Below are 24127 nucleotides of genomic sequence, written 5' to 3' on the forward strand. Positions count from 1 at the left end.
TTTGTATGGGATTACGCAACAGAGAGGGCCCTATACTAACTCTTCTCAGTGGGTAGGCTATAGTGTGTAGTACATAGTAGTCGATGACGAGCTTAGTGTATGTCAAAACTAAAATAATTATTATATTTACTTAAAATAAAAAACAAATATTTCTCAATTATAGTACTTTTTATTTCTTATCATCCTCAGTTAGTTCAATTTTCTTGGTATCTTTAATAATTTCATCAATTTTGTGCAAGTCCTTCAACGACAACTCGCCGGTGCCTCTCTCTATCGGTCTGGGTTGGGACGGATCTGGTTTCCAGCCGAGAAAGTTTATTATTTGGAACGTCGCTGGAACGCCCCTGGATGTACGGTCTGGAACTTCCTGGAATTAAAAAAACATACTTTTAGGGTTCCGTAAGTACCTACCTCAAAAGGAAAAAAGGGATCCTTAGAAACCTTACACAGACTCTCGTGTCTGTCAAGATCCGTCTAGGGAACTAACTATAGGGTATTTCCCGTTGACCTAGAATTATGTTTGGAAGGTAAAGGCATATCTTAAAGAACAAGTAAAGGGATAAATCCAAAAGCCATGAATTTGTAGTTTGCGTCAATTAATAGTGTTATTTCCTGTATGATACGGAACCCTTCGTGAGCAAATTCAACTTGAACTTGATTGGTTTTTTCTGTCCAAAATGTTTTAGGTTAAGGTAATTACGAGTACCTATAAACAAAGCAAAAAAAAAATCGAAATTCAAAACTGTTTCGTCAAAATTGGTCAAGTCTACTCTGATCTTATTCTTGCCTAAAGTCCAACGCACACTCGCAGATCAGACACAGTCGAGCGTTGCAAAAACGGCGCGTTTGACTCGCCCATTGCGCGCAGTTCACTAATGCGTCACAATCCTACCTTGCCATACATCTCGTCGTAGATAGCGGCGGCGGCGAACAGAGTCGAGCGTTGCAACCGCAGTGGGCGGTTAAATGCCGCGTTTGACTCGCCCAGTGCGCGAAGGTCACTCATCACATGCCACATTGAGGGGTACCACACTGTCATTGAGTCTACATCCACCGTTTGTAGGGTGAAACCTGCCCTGGAAAATTAAGTATTTGGTTTTAATTACATCATATTTAGCTTCACTTTCCTTCTTCTTCTCTCTGGGCTGGTTTCATCATTTATTTACATTCATCATATATAAAGATCATTTATTTAGTTCGATGTTTGTCTCCCTAGTGAGGATTTACCTAACATCTTATTTAGGGCTTTCCATACTTAACAGTTTAATGTCGCTTGAATTCAGCAGCTCCCAGTCCCCTGTCCATTTAGCAGGTGAAAGATCGCCATTCCTGCACCACGGGATTCTAAAATACATCGTAAAGTCCTTTGCCTTTCACCTATAATATGGGTACCTTCAAGTCAAGAGTGAATAGGCAACTTCTAGCTAAGCACACTCCATCTTAGGCTGCATCATCACTTGCTAGCAGGTCTGATTGCAGCCAAGCGCTAGTCCATATAATTAAAAAAAAATACGTGGCAAAATTTTGCCCCTTCACCTTTCCTGCATGTTATGATTGTTTAGTAACAATACATATAGGTCAGCATGATGTATTGCTACGCAGTTCCGTGCTCACCTTGGCAGACATGGGGAGGTCATTTTAGTCCGTGCAAGTCGGACACACCCTGCCAGCAGGTAGAAGTTCGTAGGGATTTTTTCCTCCCCCGAAAAAAAAAAAGTAACAATACATACGCGTTCAGCAACCCCCCTATATCCCGTATCCTGGTGAAGGGCGATATGTGAGGGTGCACGCCCCCCAGCCGCTCGCCCTCCGCCAGCTGGAGAGCTTGGCGCAGTTCCAGCAGAGTGTCTCCACCAAACACGCAGGCTACAAATACCTGACCAAGGAAACATCCCTATTTTAGGCAAATTCTGAGACAACTTCCTGCGTGAATGAACCATTTCAGAAACCACAAAATTGCAAAACTAGTACTTTAAAGCAAACTTTACTTAATAATAATTTCAAATGTCTTGTTTGTTTAATGATGTAAAAAAAAATTGCGAATCAGTCCAGAAATTATCGAAAAATATGCCGAAAGAAATTATAGAAGAATTATATAGAAATAGGCCCAATTGAGAACCACCTTCTTTTTGGAAGTCGGTTAAAAGTTAATTAATTTGCAACAAAAAAATAATGTAATACCAAACGTTAATTTACGTTGTCCACGCAACTCGCTTTTAAGTACGAGTATGTCCCGTTAATAAATATTGTTTGCAATAGCATGAGAACACTCTTAATATAAATTTTGAGAATACTAGATATTATTATACATACCCCATCAGGTTTCAAGCACTGCATAACTTTGTCGAAGCATCCTGGCAAATCATTGACCCAATGCAGAGCTAATGATGAGACCAGCAAGTCCACGCTATTTTCAGGAAACTGAAAACAATAATAATTGGGCTGAAATACAGAAATATATGAAAAATAACCAATGGGACTGGCCAAAAACCATGTTTTGACATTGATGCTGTCCTTTAATGATTGATATGAATTTTGCATGCCTCATTATGAAAGGTGAAACATTTCTACTGGACAATATGTACTTAATAACATCTCACTGTAAAAAATGTTTCTGCAAATAAAAAAATCTTGAATCTTGAATCTTGAATCTTGATATATTTTTAGCCGATAGGACAGCTGATCTAATAACCTAATCTAAATACTATTTAATAAACTTTAGTCTTTAATTTTCTGGGATAAAAAGAAGCCTATATCACTCTCCAGATTTTTAACTATATCCATGCCACAAATCATGCCATTCCATTGCTCCGTTGCGGCTTGATTGAAGGACAAGCCACCAAAAAAGCGTGGATTTGACCTGCAATTCGCTCCAGCAATGCGCAGGACTTTAATTCTTTTATACATGGCATAATATTGTATATCAAATCTTTGAAAAGAGCAACCGCCGAGTTTCTTGCTGGTTCTTCTCGGTAGGAAAGGCATTCCGAACCAGTGGTAGATGCTTTTGACGATTCAAAAGAACTTGTAAAAGTCTAATTGAATAAAAATATTTTGAATTTGAATTTGAAACAAATCCTTTCACATTTATCATAATATTAGTATGATAATTGTAAGATTCTACAAAACATTCAGATCTACTTACTTACTTCAAAATTCTCTTCATCCACTAGCACCTTGTCACACTTGACTCCATCGCCTACTATTGCTTTGTCTAGATGTGTCTGCGATGAATCACATAGGGTGACCTTTTCCACGCTATCTGGTAGAAAATGACGGGACACATAGCCTCTGCCTGCACCTGAAATTATGGAAACACATTAACCAAATTAGTTCTCTATTATATTCCATTAATTAGACAAAAAATACAAAAAAAAAAATATCATTAAAAAATCCCACCATCACGATAGATGCTTCTGGTATCCAAGTAATGATGTGCTAAGCTCCATTTGTGTTCCCCATAAAGCTCAACATATTGAAGAGCTAACAGCTAAGAGGCAAGAAACTAGTTGGACTTACATCGACTAAATACGTGAGTATAGCCGTAACAAACTACAGTAGAGCCTCGATAATCCGTACTCTGAATAATCCGAACGCCGCTGTAATCCGAACTGCCGACTGCCCCTCTCTTTCCCTTACCGTGACCGCTGATCTTATATTTCGCTACGCAAGAGACTGACGAGTCTGGGAATGACGAGTCTTTTGTTGACAATACTTCAGCTTTAAACTTCAAGAAAATTCCTCATTCACAAGCTATATCAGCACTGAATACTTGTTTAGATTGGGCTGATGAAAATGACTTGTCTTTATCCGAAAAGATGATGCTGCGTAATTTGAGGAACAAAGCCTTTTTTGGTCAATAAATAGAACCCACCAAACTAAAATTGATGACTTTATGAATAAGTAACGTATTTTGTGGTTTAAATATGTGTTTTATAGTACCTGAATAAATATTTTTTGTCAAAATATATTTGCATTTTTTTTAACATACTGTAATCCGAACGCTCCGTGAGTCCGAACAGTGGTTATTTTTTGGTAGTTCGGATTATCGAGGCTCTACTGTATACTTATACTGAAGAGAGTTAGATTCGAAGCCCATATTTGGCATGCTACGAGTTTTCATACATTAATTTGTGCAATAAATTGCGCTTACCCAGTTCTACAGCATTCGTAAACGTTCTTTTTATATCGAAAATGCGATCGGCGGTCCGCCATCCTACTTCTTCTTTAATATACTCAGATAGATGATAATCCTCACTTTGCGCAGCTCGTTCCTTCTGTAATATCTTCGCTTTTCTATCAAATATATTCATCGTACGGTACACAGAACTTGCAGTCTTTTTCTTTGTAGCTTTTGTGCTCTGACTTCGAAGTATTAATCCGTCCAAGTTCTTTGAAGAATCAAACATTCTTCTAATGAGTATTTGAGGTATTGTCATCAGGCAATGTGTTTGTGTCATCATTTTAATAAATAGGCGATGCAACTATTTCAATTACTACGTAAATAAGTGATAAGAATTATTTAAACTTTTCATAGCTTTGAGGTTATATTTTGATTTTTTATCAGCTGACAATGACAGTAACCTGTCATTGTTTTGTTTTGACAGACTAATGGTAGATGTACATTAGGGACGCACGATCCGATCCGATGATTTACGGTAAGATGCGATAATAACTATAATCCGATATTTTGGATCGATAGGTACAAAGAAACGAAAGTGGAGACCATGGGTTCGTGGGGCGAGGATGCCAGATCCTTTTTTAAGGACCTGTCATCCCGTCTTGTGGAGTCCACGGGTGACCGGAAATCTGGCAGTTACCTTGGTCAGCATATTAGTCTGGCCATTCAACGAGGTAACGCAGCCAGCGTTCTGGGCACCCTGCCTCGTTACAGTGATTTGGATGATAATTTGTTTTATAATTTTTATATTTAAGTATTTTTAACATTTGTGAAAATCTGTATTATTACTTTCTGAATAAACAAAGAGTTTTTATCCCAAGAAACGAAAGACATTGAAAATTGTGTTTTATTTTATATGGATTTTCGTATGAAGTACTAGTAGTTAGTCTAAATCTAAGTTCTCAGGTGGTTCAGTGTCAGTAACGAATTACTGATGGCGAACGAAAGTCCTAATCTCTGCAAAATCAACGCTGTCACTGGTTGGTTAGTGTTAAGTGTTGACCACAGAGTAGGACTATTTCACTATTGACACTTGACAGTGACAATGTCATTCTGTCCTTTTATTTTGCTTTTTATAACCTAAAATCATTTGATTTGATAAAATCAAAAATTGCCTGTATTTATCAATATCCAACAGTTTTACCGTTGAAGTGCGCAATTTATTAAAAATTGATAAGTAAGGTATGTTTATGTATAAGACTAAAAACTATTTTCAAAGTTATCACGATAATTATCAGGCTTACCGCTTATGTGTGTACATGAACATTGAACATGACGAATAACATAAATAAACTTATTTGTTTTGTTTTCTCGTAATAAGTATTGTAAATTATTATAATAGATGTGGCCGATACTACTGCAGTTCCTGCGGTCGAACGTGGCCTATGTGACTCTGCCGGTAGCAGCGGTCGTTGGAATAATCGGCTACAATTTAGAGAGCCTGTTATCTGATAGATACACACCTTATAACAGTGAGTACCAGAAATTTCTTTATGCTAACATCTTTAAGGTGACTAATAAGGCGAGATTAAACCATTTCTTCTTCTCTCGTTTTACGACTTTTCTTTGAGCCAAACCAGCACAATGTACTTCATATACTTAGTTAATTATTTGTCTGATTTGGAACCCTTCTTCTCTCTGGGATAATTCTTGTACTACACATTTCGTGTATTGGAACCCTACTTGTAAACTGATGCATTTATCTTGACCAGTACTAGTTCAACTATAAATAAACTAAACAAAAAGTAAGTAATTCAAGTTATTATACTAAAAAGAATTATGTTTTCAGAACCAGTACAAGATCAAAGGTTTGAGAGGCTAGAAGATGAACTACTAAAAGACCCTACTCATGTTGAAAAACTTAAATACAAAGAAAATGTCTTAGGCAAGAATGTATCACCATCATTGCAGAAGAACTAGGAACTAAAAATTATTACTAGTATGAAAACATGAAATATTACCTACATTGCGACATACAATTTCATCAATCAACCAAACGAAAATAAGTTTTTTTTGGTGCTGGCAACTCTTCTTTATCGCCATTTTTCTAGAAAAAGCTATAACAGCTTTTAAGAAGTTTTGTAAGCATGCTGTAAGTTGCAATGTAGGTATAGAGCATAGATTTAATAGTACCTAATTATTTATTGTTACTAGATTCATAATACCAAAAATATAACAGAAATCTACAGTAGTTTAAAAATAACTTATTAGTGCTCTTAATTTTTCGTTGTACATGGGATACTACATTTCTTATAAAAATGTTACTAGCAAAACTATGTAGAGAAGTACTTGGAACTCCCTAATCAAGATTTTAGACAATATCTTTGTCAACATAGAATAAATATTTCCTGGTTAATTTAGCATGTAAATAGGCTCATTTGTGAATTTTGTAAGAAATTAAGTAATAATTACCTTATATTATTTTTAATTTGTAAATAAATTGAAATTATAATGTGAAAATCTTAGTTTCTATTTTCCCACTGTACACAAACATATACGAGTATTGTTAGTTATTTATTATATTACAAATTTAAATTTAAAACTTAACTGCCTAATCTACTAAAAATACCACCCCAAAAGAACGATTTATTTCTCTTTTTTTATTAAATATAGATTGATAATAATATTTAATGAGTTTATGTTTAGAATCTGTTCAATGAAATCTTTTTACCAATTTCCATAGTAGTGATTATAATCTTTTTGCTCCATAGGTATCAGGTAGGTATAGTTACCGCATCACTGACCTACGTCCCTACGATGCGAGTGCGAGCTCGCGCCGGTATTGTTTACACGCGCTCGTGTACGATGTATGAATGTAGCTCACTCACACTAATGCAGATGGCGAACGCGGGATGCGGCGCGGCGCACGCGCTGGTGTGTTTTCCAACCAAAGATTTCAGAAATAGAAATCATATATGTACTTACGTAGTAATTAATTGGTTAAACCGCATCACAGATAATAACAAAAATAATACCCTCCTGGTGCAGTCCAGTAAAAATAGAACTATTATTTTAAACTGAAATTATAAATTGTATATTTGGATTTTTATTTATACATCCTATTATATTTAATTGTATACATTTTTTGCACTGGCAACAAACTTGTTGTCAAAGTTAAAAAGTTATAGCTGCGCTGTCATTAGCTGTGGGCAAAAAAAAACCAACGCGTTCGCTTCTCTTTTGGAATTTATGTTACTGTAACAAGGCTCGCTTTTGTGTTTCACTTGGAAAAACTTTTAAGATTTCGGATAGAATAATGTCAACAGTGCGTTAATGCCGCTAATTGTTATAATAACAGCAAGTTCAATGTTATTTTACGGGAAGAATAAGTCTTTCTACGGATCAATATCCCGCCCGCTGAAATGTCTCCGTAGCGTCACTGCAAATGGAGACAAAGTCTGGCGTAGGAATTACTGACCACTGGATGAAAAGTATGATGGAGCCGGCCGGCAGCGACAAACAAGTACAGAACGACAACAGATCCTCAGTGAAACGCGAGAAGATGGCAGAAGCTTACAACGGACAAGACAATATGACTTACGAGATGCAAGTTAAGCAGCCGAGCGAGGGAAGGTACCGCTGTGACGTTTGCGACCTGGCGTTCGAAGGTATGGAGTATTTGATGTTACACAAGAAGTTCCACGGGAACGACAAGGACGGCCCGGTGATGGAGCCCGAGCCTCCGACGGCGAAAGAGGGTCCGAAGAAACGCAGGAAGTTCAAATGCGACCAGTGCGACGTCAAGGTCAACTCGCAGTACCATCTCGATATCCACCGCAGCAAGCACGAAGGTAACACTTCCAAAAAGTACATTTGCCAAGTCTGCGATCGCAGCTTCGTCGCCGCACAGTTCCTAAAAAGCCATATGCAGTCTCATTCTGCTACCAGTACCATAAACTGTGAGATTTGTAACAAGAATTTCACGGGCCAAGCGTACTTGAAACTCCACATGCAGCTACATAATGATATAAAGAAGTTCAAATGTTCTAAATGCGACGAAATGTTTCCAACGAAGAACTGTTTGAAGATTCACATGAAGAAACATACGAAAGTTAAAAATTTCAAATGTGATTGCTGTCACAAGTTGTTTGTGTCGAAAATAACAATGGAGAAGCATCGTCAGAGTCACGAAGGGCAGCCGATGGATTGTCACGTTAAATGTACTCAATGTGATAGAACGATGCACTCATCGTTGGTTCGAACTCACATTGCTCGGGCGCATCCTTCAACGATTGATGATGATGTTAAGAGACCTCACAAATGTATGACATGTGGAAAGAGTTTTATCGTTAAAATCAATCTCAACTTGCACATCCGAGTGTGCCACCCGGACCTGGCAGAGCCAGAAGACGAAGATGAGGATGTAATGACAGACAATTCTTAGTTTTAAATTTAGTTTATACATATAATATCATGTATTATTAATAAATAATTATACTTTTTTATGCTAACATTAAATATTTTGTATTTATTTTAACCCCCCACCTAAACAGAGTGCTGTTATAAGTTTGACTTGTGTATCTGTGTATCTGTCTGTGGCATTGTAGTTCCTAATGAACTGATTTTAATTTATTTTTTTTTGTTTGAAAGGTGGCTTGATCGAGTGTTCTTAGCTATAATCCAAGAAAATCGGTTCAGCCGTTTGAAAGTTATCAGCTCTTTTCTAGTTACTGTAACCTTCACTTGTCCGGGGTGTTATAAATTTTTAATTTACACTAGCTAGTGTCTATTTGCAAAAATAGTTCACAATTATTGTAACCATTGACCATTCATACTTGAATCTTGATAACTTCCTATCTTTACAAAAGGTCATCAAAATTGGTTCAGGCTTACTTATTAGTGATCCATCTATCAGTGATCATGTCTTACATCATGTAAATGTTATGTAGGAACAAACTTACACTATTTATTCTGTGATTTCAATGTGATTAAAATTTCAAATATCTACCCCATCACAGCTTTGATTTAGAACATTTAATGTTTCAAATAAAACAACATTCCACAAAGGCAAATAATCTAAACATATCAGTAAAAAATAATAAATATTCTTTATTAATTAAATAAAGTTAATTTATATTAAACTTTTACAGCTAAATTGTCTGCAGTCCCATTCATATTATTCTCCTTGATTTCAACCTCTGCAGTCTCGGCTGCTTGCTGCTATAAATTAAATAAAAAAAATTACTTAATACAGATAACATTTCTCAAATGGAAGATTTTTAACAACTTCTGGCACTGAGGTGAGATTGTGAGGCCTGGGTCTGTTTATTAGGCTCAAATCTATAGAGCGCACTTTGACTTTGCTCAGACTTAACAGGGCTCTCTCCGTCACTCATTTCATACAATCGTAGTTCCAATTTCATTTGAATATTAAGCAACCAAAGTCCATGAAATTTTGCAGACATATTCTAGAAACTAATATCTGTGTCTGTGGTGTTTTAGATTTTTCGAAAAATATGTAGTTTTAAAATTACAGGGGCTCAAAGATTTGTATGAAAATTTTTAAGACCGCGTAACTTTGAAACCGAATAATTTAACAGAAATCTGGAAAACCACAGACATAGATACCTATTAGTTTCTAGAATATGTCTGCATTTCATGGACTTTGGTTGCTTGATATTCAAATGAAATTGGAACTACGATTGTATGAAACGAGTGACGGAGAGAGCCCTTTTAAGAGTAAGACACTGTTAAAACGAGACAGCGTTATAGCGCTGACAAAATGTCTCGTTTTAACTGAAACTTGAGTCTAAGCAAAGTCAAAATGCGCTATAAAGGTTCCAACAGACTGCATCATCAGTATCCAGGATAGATTTCAGTCAAGTGCCTTCAACTCATTGAACAAAAAAGACAAGTAAGTTTTCGCCTGAAAAAAATTCCGGTCAAGTGCGAGTTGGACTCTCACACTAAGGGTTCCTAAAAACTAAAACCCGACTGCGATCGTCTAAATAAACGCTGAAATATTATACTAAAATTGTTTTTCTGTCGCTTGGTATATTTTAATGTTGTAGTACATTTATATTTGCGAACTCAAAATTTTCTCCTCTTTCATTTGACACCCCACTCAATACAATAGCAAAAAAAATTTTGGAGACCCCACTTTTTTCATGTAATATCCGTTAGGTCAATTTTTTTCGTATAAAATATAGCCTATGTCACCCGGAGCTTTATGACAAATCGATTGACACCTCATTCATCAAAATCGGTCCAGTAGTTTAAACGTTACGGTGAAACACACAGAATCTGGATACATACATACATACTTAGACTGTTAAAATCACAACCCTTCCGCTTGCTTTGCCGCAGTTGGGTAAAAATTCAAAAGAGTTACCATTTTCTTCATGTCTTCCTCTTTCTTCCTCTGCAGTTCCATGCTAACTTCCCTTATCAGCATAATCTCTTCAATCTGTTTAGGAGACAGGGGTTCGAACACTTTGATCGGGTCCAGGGTCTTGGAGTCCACCACCTTCAGGAATTCCGCATACCGGGCGTTCAGAGCGTTGTAGCGCTCTTCGGAAATCGGTATGTATTTGTTGTAGTAGGACATTTTTGGAAGCTGTCATCAAAACAAAGAGGTGACGTTAGTACATCACACTAATATTATAAAGGCGAAAGTTTGTGTGTATGTGTGTGTGTGTGTTTGTTACTCCTTAAAGCAAAAACTACTAGACGGATTTGGCTGAAATTTGGAATGGAGATAGATAATATCCTGGATTAGCACATAGGCTACTTTTTATCCCGGGAAATCAAAGAGTTCCCAAGGGATTTCGAAAAAGCTAAATCCACGTGGACGAAGTCGCGGGCATCGGCTAGTAGTCGGTAATTTGATGGCGGTTATTATGGATTTGAAATCATATTTGGAGGGGCTGGGGTTAGATACCGGGCAGTGGCACGTACCTCTATCTATTCTATTGACTATTACCTATTTAGTAGGTACAATAATTGCATTAATGGCGAAGAAAAACATAATTAATTAGGTAAATAATAAGTAAAGATAAATTGGTAACAAACTATGTCACAACTATAAATAATAGGTATAGTAGCGTACAAAATTGCAATGCAAGTGATAATTTCTTGTGGATTATCTCTTGCATGCTATATAGGTATACAAATATACTTAATTCTTATTATGCGATAAGTTGTGCCTTAGTGATCAATTTAAATCAATGATTTGTTTGAGTATTTTGCTGTTTAGTGTGCGTTGACCCTTAGACTGCATCATCACTTACCACCAGGTGAGATTGCAGTCAAGGTTTGTGTTGCAATTGAATAAAATTAATAAAACCTAAAATGTAGACAGGTACAACCTACCTTCAATTTAACGGTCGAGTGTGGAATTAAAATGCAACTGAACATAATGTAACTTACATGTTATTAGGTATAGGTATCGATCGTTCATTGATTATTCCAATTTTTCATGGTCTTTCCATGTCTTGATGGATTGTTCAACCTTTGGCACTTTTTACTCGATTGCGGCAAAGCCAAAAGGAAGGGTTATGATTTTAGCAGTCTATGTATGTATGTATATACACTACCTACTTATTATGGATCATGAGATACAGCCCGCTGACAGATAGATGGACGGACAGATGGATATGAAGGCTTAGTATATAGATTATTTTGACGATTCAAAAGCACTTGTAAAAGTTTAATTGAATAAAAATAATTTGAATTTGAATTTGAATATAATAGGGTCCCGTTGGCACCGTTCGGGTATGTAACCCTAAAAAAGTCCATTATTAATCCGAATAGCCACTGCATCCGTCCTGGCAATCGAAAAAGTAGAGTCGCTACGTTGAAGAATCTGGGATTTCATCGTATTATTAGGTATACTTACCTAAGAATTAAAAGAAAAAATAATTCGAACCAAAGGTTGCTAGCACCTGAGGTCGAAAAGTAACAACTAAACAAAGCGTTGTTTATTAATCGTACAATTTGAATACAAGCCGGCTAATTATTATTATAATTTATTTATATTCCAATGGAAAATAACAATAGAGTGACCATTCGTCCGAGATTTTCCGGACAGTCCTTTTTTTATTTCAGGATATTTTAGTTCCAATTAAATCGCCTAGTTTAAACTGGTAGACATAAGCGGTTGAAGAGCTCCACCAGACCAGAGCTTAGCCAATTTGGAAAATATAAAATCTCAAACTGACTCAATCGGGATTCGAACCTGGGACTTCCCAGATCAAAATTCCACAGTCCAATCACATACGCAGTGATTACATAATACGCATTACTTACTTACTTAATACGCAGTGATTTGAGTTTGAAATCAAAGTGGATCCAAAAGTTTTGAAAATGTAAATAGGTAGGGCTGAAGGAAAACAGTGAGGAAACCTGCATGACTGAAAGTTCGTTATGTTATCCATAATGTTCTTATAGGTGTGTGAAGTCTACCAATCCGCACTTGGCCAGCGTGGTGGACTTGGACTTTGGCCAAACCCGTCTTATTCTCATTGGAGAGCCGTACTCAGTAGCAAGCCAGTGATGGAATGATGATGATGCTCGAGAATTCCTAATTTTACCATGAAGGTATATTAAGTATTTTCCCTGAAATTCGGGAACTAAGGAGCAATACAGCTAATAAAGTTCCTAAAATCCAGCAATTTTTGTTTGAAAAGCTTCCAAAGCAGGAATAGACGTAAAGGTGGTCCCGTGAAAAGGAACGCAAAACAACCCCTCAAAGGCTAATGACTCACACCCCCAGTCGAAAATAACCGAACAAACCCGACGGTGTACGAACCCTACGCGTACGAGCGCACGAAAAACATTTTACAATCCATCTACAAATTATGTAATATGTGATTTTTTTACACTAAATTATATTTAAAAAAAATACAGTGATGTTAAAGTTTTCCAAAAGTGTAAAAAAAATATGACAATTTCCCATAGCAAAGCACGCGTAGGCAATATTGATTTTCTGTGACGTGAAGGAACTCTATGCGGAATCCAGTGTTTTTATTAGATGTAGTGAAATATTTAAGTGTTCCTTTACAGTGAGTGAAAATTGCGAGCCTTTTTTTCATATAAACTACATTCATTTTTCGTTTAAACCATGTTTACACCAAAAAAAATTAAAAAAATACTTCAGTGCTTCAAAAAGAATCTAAAATAAAAGTCGACATATTAAAAACCTAGAATGAAACAGCCCTGAATTAAAAAAAAGAATTTTAGAAAATCGTTTAAAATTTCGAATGTTTATTCATAAAAATCGGGTAGTTCAAGAGACGGGTGCCATGCATAATGTTACAAACACTTTAATTTAATTTAATGTATATATTTAAGTTATTTTTTGGTTTTATTTTGGATTAATGTTTAATTTATTAGTTGAATTGAATACTACTCGAAGCTGTATCGATCGTAGCATTGTAGCATTGCTGTTAACAGCCTACGACGTTTGTCAAGATCGCATTTGTTTTTCTGCGATTTTCTTAAAAATTTCTTTTGTTTTCATTCCATTTTTTAACTTTATTTATTCAATTCTTGTTTTTTTTCTACTAATTAAAATATTTAATAGCAATATGAATAAATAAAATATACTTACACTTAATTTTACCGAAAATTTTACGAAAAAATAAAATTTTCGTTACCTGCGCAAGTAATTTTACCCATGTCTCTACATAGCTCTACCTACTCTAAAAAATCTTTAAACTTTAAATATTTATTTATCCGGTATATTATGCATTGATTCATATTAATAAATTATTTACTTATTTGTTTACTCCAATCACCATAATAATTATTATTAATCCTTTATTAAATTGACTCTACTTGATAGATGAAAAAAAAATCCTGTGAACAAAATAAAAAAATAAAACCACATTTTTTGCTATCTGAATAAAAGAGAGTCCTACTGTGGGGCTTAGATTCGAATTTTCCAAATAGAAAACAAAAACCGGCCAAGTGCGAATTTGACTCGCGCATCGAGGGTTCCGCACTCGGGTATTTTTTCCGACATTTTGCTCGATTAATCAAAAACTATTATACATAAAAATAAGTAAAAATGTGTTTTAGAATGTACAGGTAAATCCCTTCATATTATGATAGGTCCCACTTGGTATTAGTATAATGTAGTTATCTTAATTAGAAAATTAAAAAATCTAATTATTTGTTCATGAACACATTTTAATTTTTTTGTGATATACTTAACCACAAATTCACGGTTTTCGGATTTTTCCTTTACTTGTGCTATGAGACCTACCTACCTGCCAAATTTCATGATTCTAGGTAAACGGGAAGTACGGCCATAGGTTTTCTTGACAGACACGACAAACAGACAGACAACAAAGTGATCCTATAAGGGTTCAGTTTTTCCTTTTTAGGTACGGAACCCTAAAAAAAATTGCATTTTACTTCAACGCTTTAAAAAGAATCACGCAAAAGTCAGGGTCATAAGACGACCAATTTTGCCAATTATATGCGAAGAGATTTTTCAAAAATTTGACTCTAAAGATACCTATATCATATTATGTAGGCACTTCAGAAATCTCGAAAAATATCAAACATACACTTATATAAGCCCAATTCTCAAAAGTAGTCACATCATTTTCTAAAGCTAGCCACTCTTGGACATCTACGTAGGTACCTGCCTAGGTACTTTCATTCTAATATGTTCATTCACATTTTTTTGCTTTGTAAATAAGTCCTTTATTTTGATGTCCAAGGACCTCTGCAATACCTTGAGAAACCCTACTGATAAATAATACGTCATATTTATATATTACTAGCGACCCGCCCCGGCTTCGCACGGGTGGACATTTATTTTTTCTATTTTCCGGGATAAAATATAGCCTATATGGATTAGGAAGAATCCCTCTAAGTAATGGTAAAATAAATTTTGAAATCGGTCCAGTAGTTTTTGAGCCTATTCAATACAAACATACAAAAATACAAAGGTTTCCTCTTTATAATCACACTAATATTATAAAGGCGAAAGTTTGTATGTGTGTGTGTGTGTGTGTGTGTGTGTGTGTGTGTGTGTGTGTGTGTGTGTGTGTGTGTGTGTGTGTGTGTGTGTGTGTGTGTGTGTATGTTTGTTACTCCTTCACGCAAAAACTACTGGACAGATTTGGCTGGGGAATGGAGATAGATAATATCCTGGATTAGCACATGGCTACTTTTTATCCCGGAAAATCAAAGAGTTCCCACGGGATTTCAAAAAACCTAAATCCACGCGGGCGAAGTCGCGGGCATCGGCTAGTATTAGTATAGATGAAGTTGGGTTGCACCTAGTTTTATCCGGCTACAACTAGCTGCAACCGGTAACAGTTGGTTAAACTTAACACCTACTAAAAAATTAAGTTCGAAGAAAATATATGTTACAAAGTTGGTTTGTAAGTACCAAAGTTTATATTAGTACTATTATTATTCATACAACCCCAAACAGTTACATAACCCCAGCCACATTAACCCCGTCGTATGGGTAGCCGATCTGAAGAGTAACTCGTGGCGCTGGCAACTAGCCAGGCTTTTAACATAATTTTGTTGCCGATATAACGCTTTGAATGGATCACTTGTCTATTTTTTGCTGGATTTGAAACCTTTTTTCGGTATATTGAACATTTTTTAAAGCCTCCATAGCGCCGTATTGCCAAACTGTGCTATCAATGCAATATCCTTCCGCTAGGCTAACACTAACTTATTTATAGGCATTGACTTATATATTTTTCACAACATGTATTAACCCCCGACCCAAAAAGAGGAGTCTTATAAGTTTGACGTATGTATCTGTGTATCTGTCTGTGGCATCGTAGCTCCTAAACTAATGAACCTCTTTAATTTAGTTTTCTTTGTTTGAAAGGTGGCTTGATCGAGAGTGTTCTTAGCTATAATCCAAGAAAATCGGTTCAGCCGTTTGAAAGTTATCAGCTCTTTTCTAGTTACTGTAACCTTCACTTGTCGGGGGTGTTATAAATTTTTTATTTACACTTGTACTTAACTTCTAAGTAATTAAATACCACTTGCTTTAACGGTAAAGGAAAACATAGTTAGGAAATCTGCATGCCTAAGAGTTCTGCGTAATGTTCTCAAAGGTGTGTAAAGTCTAGAAGAAGAAACAACACAACTTGCAAAATAGAAGGATATGCACGGTATATTTTTAACCCCGACCCAAAAAGAGAGCTGTTATAAGTTTGACATGTGTATCTGTATGTGGCATCGTAGCTCCTAAACTAATGAACCTATTTTAATTTAGTTTTCTTTGTTTGAAAGGTGGCTTGATCGAGAGTGTTCTTAGCTATAATCCAAGAAAATCGGTTCAGCCGTTTGAAAGTTATCAGCTCTTTTCTAGTTACTGTAACCTTCACTTGTCGGGGGTGTTATAAATTTTTAATTTACACTTGTGCCTTATACTGGACAGTGGACACTCGACGAATGCAATCGCGGACTAAAGTGTGTGGCGAAGGGGGTGGTTTGCCCACCTTGTAAAGTCCTTTATTAGTGATATCCCAAATATAGGTGCATATACTTATTATTCAGTAACAGCAAGCAAGTTTGAAGTTGAGCTTTTTAACCGACTTCAAAAAAGGAGGAGGTTCTCAATTCGTCGGATTCTTTTTTTTCTCTATATTAAATAGTAAAAGTTCCTGACGTAGGGTGAGGCTGTGGTCTTATTTAAAGTAGAGGTTGGGAAGTCGATACCCGACAGGGGTCATTAGGTATTTTATAATTTCTAAATTGTCTCTGGTAAGGTCTGGTGGGAGAATTCTGCCGTAGCTAGGTATCATTCTATTGGTAAAGCCGTGCCGCAAAGCGGTTAAGCGTTCCGGTACGATGCCGTAGGTACCTATGGGTTTAATAAAAAGCTCTTCCAAGTTAGCCCATCTCAGACTGCATCATCACTGAACACCAGGTGAGATCGCAATCAAGGGCTAACTTGTATTCTTAATGAAATAAAAAAGTTGTATAAAATCATATAATATGTATGTAGCAATATACCTACTTAAATAAGGTTTTGAAGGCGCTAAAAGTGTTATAGATACTAGATACCTACATATGCCACAGGGGCATCTAGGTTTACAGTATATGTTAACAAATTCACTTTTTTATCAGTCTTTACATTAAATTAGGATGTTTCAAAAGCACTGAAGTATGTAATTTAACTAAACCATAATATACTAAAATTCAAACCAGTGATTAGCAAGCTATGACCGTCCACTTATATGGCACCTGACTATAAATATAGAAAGAAACATGTCAGAGAAAGAACTCTCAATATGACACGATGCTGCACAACGGATCGCGCTTTTGACGGTGATAAGACGGTTCCGGACCGGTCCTGTTACGGTCAGGCGTGAAGATGGAGGGGAGCAACACGGCCGCTGAGGCCCACCAATATGTTGGACCCTTCAGATTGGAGAAAACCCTCGGAAAAGGGCAGACAGGTAAGCAAAACTATGAATTAGTTGTCTAGGGAACAACAAGCTTGTTTTGCTACAAGCGACCGCCTACGGATTCGCTTTCGTGGGAATTTCGAAAAATCTGACCTTAATCTTAGTCTAGGTACATTATAAAAGGAATCTCTGTGAAAAATTTCAGTTTATACTAGGTCCAAGCGTTTGACCTGGGCCTGCCTGGATGAGTTAGTAAGTGAATGATTCGGGACTTTTCTTATTGTATGTATGAATCCGATAAGCCAGATAAATCTGTATGGGAGGTACAACGTGAAACTATATGTACCGCCCGTGCCCTTTCCCTACTGCACATGCAGGAAAAGTAAGTATCTACCAAAGCAATATGCACCACCACATGAAACCCCCTAGAGTTGCACGCTGCACGTTGTATAGTACCGACCATGCAGATCTATTAACACTCAGGGTATTATTGGTATCAGAATATCAGGTATATACGGGTATTTGTGATCAAAAATGAATTTTAACAAGCATGATCTTTATTAAACTAAATAAAATTAGGTAATCTACCAATCTATAATTCTAGTTCTAAAACCTGAAATTCTTCAATCCCCTTACAATAATCATTATGTCCATCATGTGTACGAGATTCGAAACTAGGTATAGGTACACGTCGTACAATAATTACTAAGCTAATAACTTGACTTGCTGCAAGTGTTTTTTTTATTACGTGATATCATATTAAGCAAGTTGGTTAGAAGTCCCAACATTATCCTGAAGGTGATAGCAGACAGACAGGACAGCGCTCTCAAAGCGCACTGGATGTCTGCATTAGTTAATAAGTATATGGACTTCGTCTGCGATGGCGTTTGCTGGCGCGCGTGCTGTGCTTGTTTGGAGTGTTTTTTTTGTTAAGAGTGGCTGGTTTTTGTGTTAGTTGGTGTTTTTTGGTGGTGGAACTGACTGGGAAGCGCTCTAAAGGGGCGCCGCGCATATGTCGGCGGGCGCCGGCGCATACGGAGTCCATACTTGTATAAATTCAATAACTTGAAAATATCACAAACTTGACATTGGCTAATCAGAGTAAAGCCAGATTTAAAGAAAAAAAAATAAGTATATATTAATTATATTAACTAACATAGAATAAGTTTCTTACTAACATACATTATATTATAATTTAGTTACTAACATAGGTTAAGATGGTTACTAACATAATATTGTGGGCCTTTGTTGCTTGAGAAAATAAAGATATTATTATTATTATTATATTTATATCGAGTCTTCTATGTCCCTATACCGTTTGACGCGCTTTTTCGTGTCAGATTCTGCTAGAGCTACTTGAAGCAGTGAATTTGCTAGTAGAGGATCTGTAACAGAAATATGGCTTCATCAACATCACAGGTCAAATAGGTCTTCTCTCGGAATGAGAAGGGCTTAGGCCATAGTTCACCACGCTGACCAAGTGCGGATTGGCAGACTTCACACACCTTTGAAAACATTGTGGATAACTCTCAGGCATGCAGGTTTCTTCACGATGTTTGCCTTTACATTAAAGCAGTTATAAAATAACGCAGATCTGGCCCTCACGAGCTCTTATTCTACGAGTGATATTTAATTGCTAATAACACAAATAACTCCAGAAAGTTAGCGGCGCGTGTCTGGGATCGAACCTCCGACCTAGACTATCATGGTATAGTCACTATAGGTAAACCTACGGCGAAAGATTAAGCCTCAAAAGTCGAATCATTTTTTAACGAATCTTTACTTATAATATTATAAATGCGATAGTGTGTCTGTCTGTCTGTCTACCTTTTCACGGGCCAACAGTTTAACCAATTCTGACGAAATTTGGTACAGGGTTAGCTTATATCCCGGGGACGGACATAGGCTACTTTTATCCCGGAAAATCAAAGAATTCCCACGGGATTCTTAAAAACCCATTCGCTTTAGCGATTTGTATGTTTGGTACCGTAGTAGCTTGCGTCCCTGTAATTGACATAGGCAGCTTTTTATCCTGGAAAACCAAACAGTTCCCACGGGATCTTTAAAAACCTAAATCCACGTGGACGAAGCCGCGGGCATCCTCTAGTTGTAAATATATTCATTTCATGCTTCCTACTCTTTGAGTAAAGAGCCGCCCACTTAGTGGGCACTTGCTTTTTGGAGCGCTAATTTCATTGCGAAAGCATAAATTATTATCAAAAGAAACATCCACCTTCAGAAAAATCTTTCAAGTGGTATCAAAGCAAAGTTAAGATTTTGCCTTGAAAGCTTAGATATGAATTTTTTCTAATTATTAGCTTAAAATTTCACCTGGTGTGAATCTTCGTCACCGGTATTTAATGAGATGTACAGAATCTTTCATTATTAAGTCCAAGAAATTTAATTTAATTTTAAAAATGGTAAGTACCTAGTGCTTTTATAAAAACAATATAGGATTCAAACAGTTTTTTTAATTATTATTAATTAAAATAAGTAATTGTTTATACAAATACTTACCTACTTTTAAGAGACTTTATACCTACTACTCTACTTTTTATCCTACTGTAATATTTTAATTTGTGGTTCGTTCTCCTAAATTCTATTAAAGGTCCTGTCCTACGTAGGACAAGTGTAAATTAAAAATTTATAACACCCCCGACAAGTGTAGACTGGAACTAGAAAAGAGCTGATAACTTTTAAACGGCTGAACCGATTTTCTTGGATTTATAGCTAAGAACACTCTCGATCAAAGCCACCTTTCAAACAAAAAAAAACTAAATCAAAATCGGTTAATTAGTTTAAGAGCTACGATGCCACAGACAAATACACAGATACACACGTCAAACTTATATCACCCCTCTTTTTGGGTAGGGGTTAAAAAGGACGATAAAGTCGTTCGGTTACCGACATTGCAACGTTACTTGTACAGTCGGTAATCGATAGATATGTTCTGTTGCAACTAGGCCATCCTCAGTTTTTAATCTCAAACACCTTTAAAGCTTGACTTCAAAGAGCTCTCGAGTGGCCATTGTCTGAAGCGCCTAGGCTAGCGTGAAATAAATATTGTCGCAACTTTACTAAAGGAGGTAATTTGTGAATAGCACTAACTTTTCCAGATTTCCGTGGAGTATCAAAAACTTTTTACTTCATTGTCAAAGCAAGTGCTATTTTTATACTTACTTACTTAGAAAGCACATAACTTAAAGAGGATCTGGGATCAATCCCCAGACCCTTGAATAAGGTCTTGCAAAGGTATCACCGCTTCGCATCCCGCATCTTGAGGCAATCAATATGCCTGAGAATTCTTCATAATGTGGTATAGAAGCAGGCATTACTTTGCGGAAGTCCATGATATATAAGCAATGCTATACATGCAGCATGCGATAGCGGATAGGTATGTCCATTCGTCCAAACGTCAAAATTGGTTAAACAGATAGGCCGTGAAAAGTGTCGCAGACAGACTGACACACTTTTGAATTTTTAACCGACTTCCAAAAAAGGAGGAGGTTCTCAATTCGTCGGGATCTTTTTTTTTTTTTTATTTTTTTTTTTATTTTTTATGTATGTTCCCCGATTACTCAAAGACCCCTGGACCGATTTGGAAATTTTTTTTTTTTGTTTGAAAGGGTATACTGTGCAGGTGGTCCCATATAAATTTGGTGAAGATCTGATGAATATCTTCGGAGATGGAGAACAGAACTCCTCAATGGATAGGAGCAAATTGCTCGCGATCAGTGTAATAGCTTAGTAAACAGTAGGGTTTTAACTGGGCACAGCATATTATAGTACAGTGGGGCCACTAAAAATTGTGAAATAAAAAATTTTCAAAAGAAAAATAAAACCGACTTCAAAAACGACAAACACTAAAAAGTAAAAAATAACTTTTGTTTAGCTACACGTGTAATGCACCTAGGTATGAAGTCGGGCGAGCTTCACTCTTGGATTTCTAATTTTGTTTTAATATGCTCGCTCGACTTCATACCTAGGTGCATTACACGTGTAGCTAAACAAAAGTTATTTTTTACTTTTTAGTGTTTGTCGTTTTTGAAGTCGGTTTTATTTTTCTTTTGAAATTTTTTTATTAATAATCCCATTAGTATGGATTATAAATATTGATTGTATAAAATGTGACAAGGCCCTAGAGGGTATAGACTAGAGAGTCAGTTTTTAGTCAGGCCTAGAGTCTAAGCCTAGGTCCTTGAGGGACGAGAGGTAACATTAGATTTAAGTTTAGTGAACTATGCGTAGAGTAGCGTCGAGACCATAGCGAAAAATCATAGGTCTATGGTCGAGACTGATTTTCGAATGATTATTATTATCGAATGTTGCCATAACCACAACTCTATTTGCACTTTAAAAAAATCTATCCTTGGCCTGTATTCGTGCCTGCCTTGACACAACCTAGCCAAGTCTGTACAGCCTAACCTAGTTATTTTATTTATCTGTCGCTAAAGTGATTTAGATAACTGTTTCAGTGACTTTGTAGGTATCTTCCTGTTCCTTTTCTTTAGATAAATGATTTAAAAAACCGGCCAAGTGCGAGTCAGGCTCGCGCACCGAGGGTTCCGTACTCGGTTATTTTTTTCGACATTTTGCACGACAAATCTAAAACTAACTATTAGGTATGTATAAAAATAAATAAGAATCTGTTTTAGAATGTACAAGTTAAATCCTTTCATATTATGATAATCTACTTAGTTTAGTTATCTTACTTTAAAAATTGAATATACTAATTTGTTCATTGAACACATTTTAATTTTTTTGTGATGTAACCACAAATTCACGGTTTCAGATTTTTTTCTTTACTTGTGTTATAAGATCTACCTACCTGCCTTTCACGATTCTATGTAGGTCAACAGAAAGTACTCTATAGGTTTTCTTGGCAGACACGACAGACGGACAGACGAACAGACAGACCGACAGACAACGAAGTGATAGGATCACTTTGTTAGCAGGATAAGGGTTCTTTTTTCTTTTTGAGGTACGGAACCCTAAAAAAATAAAACAAATGTGAAACTTTACCAACTGCGACCCAATTTGGGGCCACTGCAACTGTCTGTTTCATGTCACATTCAGAACAAAACCTATTTGGGACATGTCGGAAGTCGAACCTACAGTGCATTGCAACATGTTATTTATTATTATTTTTTAAAGCGGTAATAGCCTAATGGTAAATTGTCGGCGTCCAAATCGGGAGGTCTCGGGTTTGATCCAGGGTACGAACTTCTAACTGGATGAAAGGGCTTTACTTGCACATTCTAATACAGGGTTCTATTTATTTTTATGCATAATTATTTTTGATTTATCTTGCAAAATGTTGGAAAAAATACCCGAGTACGGAACACTCAGTGCGCTAGTCTGACTCGCACTTAGCCGGTTTTTCATCTTACCGTTCGAGCTCAAAGCCTCGTTGAAGGGCATGAGGGAGACACCGGGAGGCATTGCCTGTAGTGAGGCCTTGTACTCCATAGGTCTGCAGATTGCCTTCGAAATTAGGAGTAAAATTAAGCTGGAAAGAAACAGTTTTTTTAATTAAGATACAAGTTGACTCCAATCTCACCTGGTGGTAAGTGATGATGCAGTCGAAGATGGAAGCGGGCTAACCTGGAAGGGCCATGGCGCTTTTCATTAAACCCTTTTGGTTTCTACACGGCATCGTACCGGAACGCTAAATCGCTTGGCGGCACGGCTTTACCAATAGGGTGGTAATTACTTTACTAGCCACGGCCGAAACCTCCCACAAGACCAATTATAAAATCCCAAACCCCTGCCGGGAATCAAACCCGGGGCCTCCCACTAACATGAATGTTTATCAGGCTTTAGGTCGACTCGATACCTGTTAACCAGAGAAGCCATATTACTAGTAATTACTGTTAACGATCACGTTATTTCACTGATTACCGCTATTCGTCTACCCCTAACAATGGTATCCACTGACTGATAAATGCTTCGGTCTGAAACTACTACTCATCTACTCAGATTTCCTTTTCAATGTTGGTAGGTTTATCATCTAGAGTTGATATTACCTCCTGCTTCCCGGTATATTCGGATTGACTGACATCCATATTCCATACTATTATAATATTATAAATGCGAAGGTGTGTCTGTCTGTCTGTCCGTCTGTCTGTCTGTCTGCTATCTTTTCACGGCTCAACAGTTTAACCGATTTTGACGAAATTTGGTACGGAGTTAGCTGATATCCCGGGGATGGACATGGGCTACTTTTTATCCGGGAAAATCAAAGAGTTCCCACGGGATTCCTAAATACCAATCCACTTAACCGATTTGCATAAAATTTGGAACCAAGGTAGCTTGCGCCCCTGCAATTGACATAAGCAACTTTTAATCCCGGAAAATCAAATAGTTCCCATGGGATCTTTAAAAACCACGCGGACAAAGTCGCGGGCATCCTATAGTTTCCACTAAGTATAATTACTATTTCCTCAATAGTAGGTACCTGTAGAATGGAATAAATCTTTAAGATCGAACTAGATAATTACAACAAATATCAATTTTGTTTTAATTAAAGGTAACGAATTAACTTTTTATTATTAACATTAATTAACACTAACCTAATAATGATCATAATAAAAATATACACCTGTACTAA

At 36.6% G+C, this 24127-nt stretch overlaps 5 protein-coding genes across 9 annotated transcripts in view; 3 read left to right on the forward strand and 2 right to left on the reverse strand.

Annotated features, from left to right (window-relative positions):
- Positions 1 to 154: 154 nt before the first annotated feature.
- LOC123870661 (arginine-hydroxylase NDUFAF5, mitochondrial) lies at positions 155 to 4610 on the reverse strand. Its single transcript, XM_045914010.1, has 6 exons — positions 4154 to 4610; positions 3150 to 3301; positions 2314 to 2421; positions 1731 to 1876; positions 893 to 1076; positions 155 to 367 (listed from the first exon to the last, which is right to left on the reverse strand). Exons 1-6 carry the CDS (start codon positions 4461 to 4463, stop codon positions 170 to 172), a joined length of 1098 nt encoding a protein of 365 aa, XP_045769966.1. The 5' UTR covers positions 4464 to 4610; the 3' UTR covers positions 155 to 169.
- Positions 4611 to 5204: 594 nt separating this feature from the next.
- On the forward strand, positions 5205 to 6640 carry LOC123870664 (small integral membrane protein 12). The gene is made up of 3 exons (XM_045914016.1): positions 5205 to 5362; positions 5523 to 5652; positions 5970 to 6640. Exons 2-3 carry the CDS (start codon positions 5523 to 5525, stop codon positions 6098 to 6100), a joined length of 261 nt encoding a protein of 86 aa, XP_045769972.1. The 5' UTR covers positions 5205 to 5362; the 3' UTR covers positions 6101 to 6640.
- Positions 6641 to 7306: 666 nt separating this feature from the next.
- On the forward strand, positions 7307 to 8633 carry LOC123870662 (zinc finger protein 525-like). Its single transcript, XM_045914011.1, has one exon. It carries the CDS (start codon positions 7566 to 7568, stop codon positions 8562 to 8564), a length of 999 nt encoding a protein of 332 aa, XP_045769967.1. The 5' UTR covers positions 7307 to 7565; the 3' UTR covers positions 8565 to 8633.
- A 576-nt stretch (positions 8634 to 9209) lies between these two features.
- On the reverse strand, positions 9210 to 11587 carry LOC123870663. Of its 2 annotated transcripts, none has more exons than XM_045914014.1 (3): positions 11492 to 11587; positions 10512 to 10736; positions 9210 to 9337 (listed from the first exon to the last, which is right to left on the reverse strand). In XM_045914014.1, exons 1-3 carry the CDS (start codon positions 11534 to 11536, stop codon positions 9257 to 9259), a joined length of 351 nt encoding a protein of 116 aa, XP_045769970.1. In that variant the 5' UTR covers positions 11537 to 11587; the 3' UTR covers positions 9210 to 9256. The 2 variants fall into 2 exon arrangements, with proteins under 2 accessions (XP_045769970.1, XP_045769971.1); XM_045914015.1 differs by having other exon boundaries at positions 11410 to 11523.
- Positions 11588 to 12923: 1336 nt separating this feature from the next.
- LOC123871356 (serine/threonine-protein kinase BRSK2) overlaps positions 12924 to 24127 on the forward strand; it is a 40517-nt gene continuing 29313 nt past the window's right edge. For 3 of the 4 annotated variants that reach the window (XM_045915114.1, XM_045915116.1, XM_045915118.1), the window contains exons 1-2: positions 12924 to 13182; positions 17318 to 17568. In XM_045915114.1, coding sequence (XP_045771070.1) covers positions 17484 to 17568 — 85 coding nt within the window. In that variant the 5' untranslated portion in view covers positions 12924 to 13182; positions 17318 to 17483. Of the gene's footprint in view, positions 13183 to 17271; positions 17569 to 24127 lie in introns of those variants that run through there. The other variant, XM_045915115.1, reaches the window with a different exon arrangement.

This window comes from Maniola jurtina, chromosome 13, assembly GCF_905333055.1.
Source record: "Maniola jurtina chromosome 13, ilManJurt1.1, whole genome shotgun sequence".
In the NCBI taxonomy this organism is placed as follows: Eukaryota; Metazoa; Arthropoda; class Insecta; order Lepidoptera; family Nymphalidae; genus Maniola; species Maniola jurtina.

Excerpts from the sequence above, each read along its gene's own strand:
- LOC123870661 (XM_045914010.1), bottom strand. The coding sequence starts at position 4,463 with ATGATGACACAAACACATTGCCTGATGACAATACCTCAAATACTCATT. Across the intron at positions 2,422-3,149 it reads TGGATGAAGAGAATTTTGAA|TTTCCTGAAAATAGCGTGGA; the intron begins GTAAGTAAGTAG and ends TATTGTTTTCAG. Across the intron at positions 1,877-2,313 it reads AGTGCTTGAAACCTGATGGG|GTATTTGTAGCCTGCGTGTT; the intron begins GTATGTATAATA and ends TTCCTTGGTCAG.
- LOC123870664 (XM_045914016.1), top strand. The coding sequence starts at position 5,523 with ATGTGGCCGATACTACTGCAGTTCCTGCGGTCGAACGTGGCCTATGTG. Across the intron at positions 5,653-5,969 it reads TAGATACACACCTTATAACA|AACCAGTACAAGATCAAAGG; the intron begins GTGAGTACCAGA and ends TTATGTTTTCAG.
- LOC123870662 (XM_045914011.1), top strand. The coding sequence starts at position 7,566 with ATGGAGACAAAGTCTGGCGTAGGAATTACTGACCACTGGATGAAAAGT.
- LOC123870663 (XM_045914014.1), bottom strand. The coding sequence starts at position 11,536 with ATGTTCAGTTGCATTTTAATTCCACACTCGACCGTTAAATTGAAG. Across the intron at positions 10,737-11,491 it reads ACTCGACCGTTAAATTGAAG|CTTCCAAAAATGTCCTACTA; the intron begins GTAGGTTGTACC and ends TTTTGATGACAG. Across the intron at positions 9,338-10,511 it reads AGGAAGACATGAAGAAAATG|CAAGCAGCCGAGACTGCAGA; the intron begins GTAACTCTTTTG and ends AATTTATAGCAG.